General features: G+C 37.2%; 1 protein-coding gene across 7 annotated transcripts; it reads left to right on the top strand.

Annotated features, from left to right (window-relative positions):
- Window positions 1-36: 36 nt before the first annotated feature.
- glb1l2 (galactosidase beta 1 like 2) lies at window positions 37-8,684 on the top strand. 7 transcript variants are annotated; one of them, XM_067508646.1, is made up of 21 exons: window positions 37-175; window positions 1,032-1,073; window positions 1,328-1,505; window positions 1,682-1,750; window positions 1,865-1,960; window positions 2,052-2,160; window positions 2,287-2,379; window positions 2,480-2,561; window positions 2,808-2,872; window positions 2,989-3,073; window positions 3,336-3,473; window positions 3,609-3,689; window positions 3,834-3,940; window positions 4,158-4,205; window positions 4,447-4,593; window positions 4,708-4,779; window positions 5,205-5,283; window positions 5,485-5,572; window positions 5,822-5,936; window positions 7,877-7,993; window positions 8,115-8,684. In XM_067508646.1, the coding sequence occupies exons 3-21, from the start codon at window positions 1,342-1,344 to the stop codon at window positions 8,223-8,225; spliced, it is 1,866 nt and encodes a 621-aa protein (XP_067364747.1). In that variant the 5' UTR covers window positions 37-175; window positions 1,032-1,073; window positions 1,328-1,341; the 3' UTR covers window positions 8,226-8,684. The 7 variants fall into 7 exon arrangements, with proteins under 7 accessions (XP_067364747.1, XP_067364745.1, XP_067364746.1 ...); XM_067508644.1 differs by having other exon boundaries at window positions 1,032-1,090; XM_067508645.1 differs by having other exon boundaries at window positions 47-175; window positions 1,029-1,073.
- Window positions 8,685-8,739: the final 55 nt, after the last annotated feature.

Here is an 8,739-nt window from a genome sequence, read left to right as displayed (position 1 = left end):
CTGCGCTAACCCGTATTCACACATGATAATCCTACTTCCGGGATTAATACTTGAAAAATCAAAACTTGGTCTATGGGAATTAAATTAAGAGTAGTTTTCTTTTGTGCTAAATAATAAAGCCAATGTGTGTCTCAGAAGAAGCCAACGTGGACCAAAGCTGCACAAACAGCCAGCGGTGAGTTATCCGGACAGTCACTAAACCAAACCCCTTCATACACTAATGGAACTAATGGAAGAAAATATGTTTTTTTACATTTCTTTTAACCACATTGAAAGGGGTTATTCTGTCTTATCCAGCTACATTTTGGTGAATACACACTGGCCCAAAGTCTGCTTCACATCTCATTTCCCAGTAAGCGTCAAGATGCAAAGCGTTCACTTTACATTTCTTCTTCTTCTTTACACAACTCAAGTTGTCTTTTAACCTACAGTCCTTTAGTTATATTTTAAATAATAGAATTCATTTTCTGAACACACGTGTAATGCACTAGTCCTGAGTCTCTAATAGCTAGTTGAGGTTAAATAGAAACTGATAGAACAGCTAAATCATTATTTATTATTTATAAACCTTATGACTAATTGTTTCAGCCCTACCTTTTTAACATTGTTTGGCTCATGCTATTATTGCTTAATAATAAGTAAACACACGTTCAACACACTGTAACAACACTTAGAAGCATAGGCAAGAGACCCTACAAAGACCTTCTTGGCTTTAAAATGTATTTGAGTTTGTGCGGATTGTGGCTTAATATTTCTTTACCAGGTCGAAGAAAATATAAGCTGTAAAGCTGAACTCTGCATTGGCAGAACGGTATGCAACAGGTGTGTGTGTGTTTTTCTATTTACTCCCACTGGAGGGGGTCATTACTTTCAAGTCTGTGGCCACAAACTACCACAAGGCCAACATTAATGTGTGATGTCTCCTCTCTGTGAATGAATGCCGCAGAGAGAGAGAGAGAGAGAGAGAGACGCAGAGACAGAGAACTATTGTGTGTTTGTTCTGAAACAACAATTGTGTCCATTATCAGCAGTGTTGGAGGCCTTGCAGCACAGTCCTCCTTTCAAATGCTCTGGTAAGCTCAGCTCTAAGGTAGGCAACAGCTTTGACCATGTTTTTCTGTAAGTTGGATTTTCTGTAATTCTGTGTAATTCTGTGACTTTCCATGTTAATTCTGCCAGGTATACTTTTATAAAACACGCGCATCACATATGCAAGCAGAATGTATTACTCATACTGCAAAAGTTAATGTTATTTACTGCTGTAAAACATTTTCAAATGGTTTAAAATCTTTACAACTTTCTTATCCAACTATGACATGACCTAAAGAAACAGTGAGGAGAATGAGTCATTTGGAGGGATTGAGGGCCAGCTCCTCTCAGTTCAGTCTTATGGGACAACCTTTCCAAATCCTGGGAGGCTCCATCCATTACTTCCGTGTCCCTAGAGCTTACTGGAGGGATCGGCTACTGAAGATGAAGGCCTGTGGTCTTAACACTCTCACAACGTAGGTTCACACTTTAGCTTAATTATACCTCAGTTCACACGAATCTCATTATTTGTTGCTAAAGAAAGAAAACACTAAGATGCATAAAATGAGAGAATCATAGCTAATGGTGAATGTTATGAGCCCTAGGACCTTTTGACGGATGCAGTGAAATGTTTTCTTACTTCCTTTTTCAGGTATGTGCCATGGAACTTGCATGAGCCTAAAAGAGGAATATTTAACTTCCAAGACCAGTTGGACCTCCGGTAAGGTTGTCACATCGCAATTCTTTTTTCCTCATTGCAAAATTGTTAAATATTTCCAACAAGCATGGTTATGTTTTTTCTAAATAAAGAATAAGTTGTCCTTGTGCTTCTCAGGGCCTACGTCTGTTTAGCAACAGAGATAGGTCTCTGGATGATCCTGCGCCCTGGACCTTACATCTGTGCTGAGTGGGACTTGGGCGGATTGCCTAGGTAAACCCATATACCTATTACTTCAAAATACAACTTCACACTGTATGAGCCGTATGTCCCTAAAGTTTTAATGTTGCACTTTTCATTTTAGCTGGTTGTTACAAGATAAAGACATGCAGTTGAGGACAACTTACCCTGGATTTACAGATGCTGTCAACCTCTACTTTGATAAGCTTGTCTCAGTTATCAAACCTCTGATGGTAGTGTTCGTCAAATTTTACATTTTGTTATTACAAAATACATATTACAATACTTTTATGAAAAACTACATTTCTCAGTGTAATTGTTTTATCAGCATGTGACTGTCTTTTTGTTTGATTTTCAAGTTTGAAGAAGGAGGCCCAATTATTGCAGTCCAAGTTGAGAACGAGTATGGATCATATGCCAAAGACGAAAAATACATGACATTTATAAAGCATGTGAGTTGTTTAATGTCTTTCTTTGTCACTAAAATACAAGATAGTGTGGTTAATTTGGCATTTGGCTTAGTGTACCATTTCATTTGTCCTTTTCCTGCAGGGTCTCCAGTCCAGAGGAATCAATGAGCTTCTTCTGACTTCAGACAACTGGGAGGGCTTGAGATATGGTGGAATGGAGGGAGGTAAGATGTCAGACTGAAGTATTGAATTATAAAAAAAAAAGAATATATATATATATATATATATATATATATATATATATATGTGTGTGTGTGTGTGTGTGTGTGTGTGTGTGTGTGTGTGTGTGTGTGTGTGTGTGTGTGTGTGGGTGTGGGTGTGTGTGTGTGTGTGTGTGTGTTTTAGTACTATATATTAGCTTTGCTCTTGATGGTGTATTATGTTAAATGATATGCACTTTTTAATTTTAGTTCTAAAAACAATAAACCTTCAGAGACTGTCATTTGGAGCCATCCAGCACTTAGCTGACATGCAGGTAAGTTATATGGTTGGCCTTCAGTGGCCATCATTGTAGTACATAAACGCATCAGCTAAACAGCAAAAAGTAAAATATGTGCTTTTGTTTTACTGACATGTATTCTGCTTGTGTAGCCCCAGAAACCTCTGATGGTGATGGAGTATTGGTCTGGATGGTTTGACGTCTGGGGTGAGCATCATCACGTGTTTCACGCTGAAGGTACAGAAGTGCCTTTTAACTTTTTTTTTTTTTTTACATTTATAAAGCATTATTGACCGTGTTACTCTTGAACTGTTCAGTTTAGGTTACAGAGTAGCTATTTACCAAAGACAATCATCACTTCTAACTTAACTAGTCTTTCACTTTTCTGCATATTGGTCTTTGGCTCTCTTTGTCTGGTCTTACAGTATATGCTACAGTATCTTTATGATATAGTACAGACTGCTGCTTTCTTAGTGAGCTGTGTTTTGCTCTCATACAGATATGCTTGCTGTTGTGGACGAGATCCTGAAGAGAGGTGTTTCCATTAATTTGTACATGTTTCACGGTGGAACCAGCTTTGGCTTCATGAACGGAGCAATGGATTCTGGAAGCTACAAACCTCAGGTCACCAGCTATGGTTGGTAGAAACTGCTTTATATTTCACAGACTAAAGAGCAGATTGTATTTTAGATACTCTCTCCTAAACAAATAGTAGCAACCAAAGTAGCTCCTAATATTTCCAATAAGGAAATAAATAAACTATTCATTGCAGATTATGATGCTCCTTTATCTGAAGCTGGAGATTGCACCTGGAAATATCAACTCTTGAGGGATTTATTCAGCCACTACCACTGTAAGGTCTTTTTAAGCGTCCATCAATTGCATGATACATTTTATGGAACATCATGTACACATAGCAGTTAATTTGACTTAATTACCCAGAGCAACTCTGTCATAATAAATCGTAATTAAATCTTTATTCTTACACATGTTCCAGCTGAGCCTCTTCCTGAAGTGCCTTCTCCTCAGGAGAGGAGAGCATATGAGCCTGTAGTCATCCAGGAGCACCTGTCACTGTGGGACAGCCTGCATTTCACTGACAAAGTAAGGTACAAATGGCAAACACCTGTCCAATGTGGCAAACGATTACACGCTTTTTTAAGTCGTGTTGTTGGCAGCAATGGAATTATTAAATGCTGCCATGATTGAAAGGTGTCAGCACACCCAGTGCACCATATTTTCCTGTGTATGGGGCTAAAATGGTCACATAATAACCCCCCTGTTAGAATGTTATGGCTGATAATCTGTTTGCAATCTACAGAAAGGAAAATGTTTGGAACTACAGCATACTGCGCCTGCTGGGATGAATGTAAGAATTGGGAAACTCCAGACTGACATAGTCTCTTTTTTATCAGCCGGTGTAGCTGCTGCTGTTTCTCAACTTTTTATTGAGATTCAGCATTTGCTGTAAATGCTTAAGACAGATGTGTCACATCTGGCAGCTTGAGTTTGTTCGTACACCAAGGGGTCAAGATTCCTGATTTTTCAGTATGATGTGTACCATGCAGATATTTGCATGTATAATGTAGCATGTTTGACTATTCCTCTAGCCATACAGATCAGAGAGGCCAGTGAACATGGAGAATCTCCCTGTCAACAGTAACAATGGTCAGTCCTATGGGTACACGCTGTATGAGACCATCATCACCAGTGGAGGAGTGCTTAACTCAAGGAACAACATTAGAGACAGAGCGCTGGTAAGGACGAACAGACTGACTATTAGAATTGCAAAGGATTTACAAAGGATGTGGCTACATGTGTGACATATTGTATTCTTAAAAAGACACATCATTGTAATTATCATGTTTTAGGTTTATGTGGACAAACAATGTGTTGGTAGTTTGGACGTCAAGACTCATGAGCTGATGCTTCCTGATGGAAAGGTACTGCATTACTTTTTTTCTGTTATTATCTACATGCCATCGTCCCTACAACCCTTTTTTGATTTATACTCATAGTCACATAGAGTAAAGGGATATAAACAAACATTTGGTATTGTTCAGATTTAAATACTGTATATGTAAATCTGTCAATACATCTGTTATAGATATTTTATATTTTTTGCTCATTGTTCAATGAGAGGCCAGATTTTCAGAGGGTTGTTGAGGGTTTACCAGTTTTGGAGCATTTTATTGTGCTGAAACAGGATTTAGAGGAACAAAGGTTTATTCTCTGTTATTTGCTGTTTTTAATATTTCACATTTGAATGTGACATGTTCAAACAAGCAGTGGAAACTGCTCAGTCACACTGTGATCACTATTTTTTAGTAGGGAATGTTCCAAATGACCAATGTCTTTTGCATCAAAGGGAGAGAGAATGTTGAGCTTACTGGTGGAGAACTGTGGAAGAGTGAACTATGGGAAAGCTCTAGATGAACAGCGCAAAGGTATTCTTCCATCCAACAGTGGTGTCATGTGTGCTATCTGTAAACTGGACAGTTAAACCTCACCTCAGGTCACCCAATTAAGTCAAATCACTAGTTTTCATGTTTAAGCTCATGATAATATCTGTATTTAAGATAAAAAAAAACATTATGGCTTGATATGCTATGTTTGCATTGCTTTTTTGTTTTCCTATTGTAAAACAGGTGTTGTGGGAGATATTCTGCTGAATCATGCTCCTCTGAGAGGATTTACCATCTTTTGTTTAGATATGAAGCCAGAGTTTATGAAAAGGTTGGTTAAACAAAATTAATTTAAATGTTTAATAATTCACTTTCAACATGGAGTCTATTACTGGTTTAATTAAATGTTTTCAAAAACAGCTCAAGATTCTTAACAGGAAATACTGTAAACCACAACACCTCATCACATTACCTATCAGAAAATCAAGGCTCAGCTATCTTGTTTTGATGAAACTTTCTTGCCTCATAATTTCCAGATTAATGTTGTGTCATCAGATTATAATAAATGTTCTTCTTTCAGATTAATGAATTCTGGTCAGTGGAAGTCTGACTTCAAATCACCCTCCATTCCAGGTTTTTTCCAGGCCAAACTGTTTCTGGACAGTGCTCCTAGAGACACATTTATTAGACTCCCTGTGAGTAAAACAACTACATGCATTAGAGCTGGGAATTGCTGTAATGCTATGTACTCTTTTTAATACTTGCATGTACACTGCACTGTATTGCAGTTTTTATGTTGCTCAGAAATCCTTTAAAAACTGCAATTCCAAAAAAGTTGTGAAGATGTGAAAGTGTAACTAAAAACATAATACAATGATTTGCAAATCTCATCAACCCTTATTTTATTCAGTAGACCATAAACACCATATCAAATGTTCAAACTGAGAAATTTTAGCTTTTCATAGAAAATATTAGGTAATTATGAATCTCAAAAAGTTGGAAGAGGGGCAACAAAAAGCTGGAAAAGTAAATGCCGCTAATCAAAAATAAATGGAGGAGCTAAAGAGACAACTCTTTTGGTTAATTTGCAACAGGCCAGTGACATGACTGGGTATAAAAGGAGAGAGCCAGAGAGCCAGAGCCTCTCGATTGTAAAGATGGGCAGAGGTTCACAAATCCTTGATAAACTGTACCAATAAATTGTGAAACTTAAATAATTTTTTGGAGACTTGGAAGATCCCACTATCTACAGTATATAATATCATCAAAAGATTCAGAGAATCAGGAGGAATCGCTGTATGAAGAGGACAAAGTTCAAAACTGGATGCATGTGATCTTTGGCCCCTGCAATAAAAACAGGCATGATCTGTGAACACACTATGTTGTGCAATCCACAAATGTAAGTTAAATGTATCATGCAAAGAAGAAACCATATGTTCTCTGGGCCAAAACTCATTTAAAATGGGCTGAGGCAAAATGGAAAAATGTTCTGAGGTCAGATAAATAAAAATTTGAAATTCTTTTTGTAAACCATGGACGCTGTGTACTGTGGACTAAATCAGGAGATGGACCATCCAGCTTGTTATGAGTGGACAGTTCAAAAGGCTGTATCTCTGATGGTATGGGGGTGCATTAGTTCCTATGGCATGGGCAGCTTACACATCTGGAAAGGCACCATCAATGCTGAAAAGTTCATAGAGGTTTTAGAGCAACATATGCTCCCATTCAGACAATGTCTCTTTCAAAACATTTAGTGCATCATAAAATAAAAAATAAAAAACAGCAACAAAAGCCCAGGACTGTTTAGCAGCTAGAGTCCTGCATCAGACAAGAATAAGACAACATTTCTCTACTAAACTCCAGCAACTGGTCTCCTTACTTCAGACATTTACGGACAGTTGTTAAAAGAAGAGAGGATGCTACACAATGGTAAACATCACCCTCTTCCCACTTGTTTGAGATGTGTTGCTGCCATCAAATTCAAAATGAGTTAATATTTTCCATGAAATAGTAAAATGTCTAAGTTTCAACATCTACTTACTGACACTTGCAAACATACACTATTCACAAAACGTTATGAATATTCACTTTTGGATCAATTTTATAGAAAATGTAAAAAGTTCATGCTAGAGTGATATTATCATAATAGAAACCGAAGCATGCAATGGTAAGTTCTTCATTTCAAACAATTTATTGAAACAAAAGCTTACAACAGTGGTGGGTATACCACAAAAAAACTTATTGTCTCAATAATATTTCCATTTTTAGGTGTCGTCTTGGTCTCATGAGGTCAAAATGTGAACAGCATGATGATAGAGGACTGTTTAAATACAAATTGTCATTGATCCAGAACATTTAGTGGTTGATTCATGGATAAGACATGATACATGAATCACGTTATGATTTTTGTCGTTAATCACCTTGTTAGAGAACAGCATGTTATGCAATAAGTACTGAGAAATTGAACAGCTGGACATGTGTATTTAGCTTTAGCGAAGGTCTAATTAAGTTCACCTGTAAAGGTTATATTGTATTTTGCATGCTGAAATTTCAACTGAAAGTCAAATATCCCTAACTTTTTGTGAGTAGTGTACATCGTTGTCTTTATTGACCATAGCAATGCATTCATCCACAGGGTTGGGGAAAAGGAGCTGTGTTTGTCAATGGGCAGAACCTTGGACGCCACTGGTTCATTGGCCCCCAACACTTTCTATACCTCCCAGGACCTTGGCTTAGAAGTGGAGAAAATCAGGTATACCCAAGTTGGAGCATGAATCTGGGGTTAAATGTCACCTCTGCGTCATTTGTATCTTTTTATAAATCATTTGTGGCAGATTGTGTGTATTTAATGTAATTTTTATGTTCTCTTTCAGTTGATTGTTTTTGAGGAACAAAAAATCGATGACAAAATTGTTTTTGCCGAAAATCCTGATCATGGAAAGACGATTGACGTTTACAAACTTCCCTTCTGCACGCTGCTGTGAAAAAAAAAACAGGAAAATAAACATGAAAGAGAATGCAAGTGCTATAAAGCTCTTCATTTAATAAAAAAAAATGTATGCACTTGCACAGTTGAGTGTTTTTTCCACAATAAATTATCACTATTTGCCTTTAGGTCGGCTTTTCCTTAACTTCAGTGACGCTCGTATTTTAACAAACACAGCCATGTCCTTTTTGACAGAAAACTAAACAAAAAAACGCCTAGTTACCGGAAAGGAAGTCGCCGTTTCCTTCACACTATAGGACTAACATTTTTAGAATGACAAGTGCATAATCAGTATTCCAGTATATGGCAAATAAAATTCATACAACAGCGGCCTACATGAATATGGGTATGTAACTAGTTGTGGATATATACAATGAAAACAAAATATCAACACGTAATCAATCCTGTAAATTGTTCACTTTGTACGTGTGTGTTTATTGTGAAAATAAAAACCGGAAACCCCGGAAGCCGAAGCTCACTTTTTTCTCACTTATATCCGCTTAAGTTCCTGT

Source organism: Channa argus, chromosome 6 (assembly GCF_033026475.1).
Source record: "Channa argus isolate prfri chromosome 6, Channa argus male v1.0, whole genome shotgun sequence".
Taxonomy (NCBI): domain Eukaryota; kingdom Metazoa; phylum Chordata; class Actinopteri; order Anabantiformes; family Channidae; genus Channa; species Channa argus.
The sequence above is the reverse complement of the archived record's forward strand: the minus strand, read 5'-3'. Positions and strand labels throughout refer to the sequence as shown.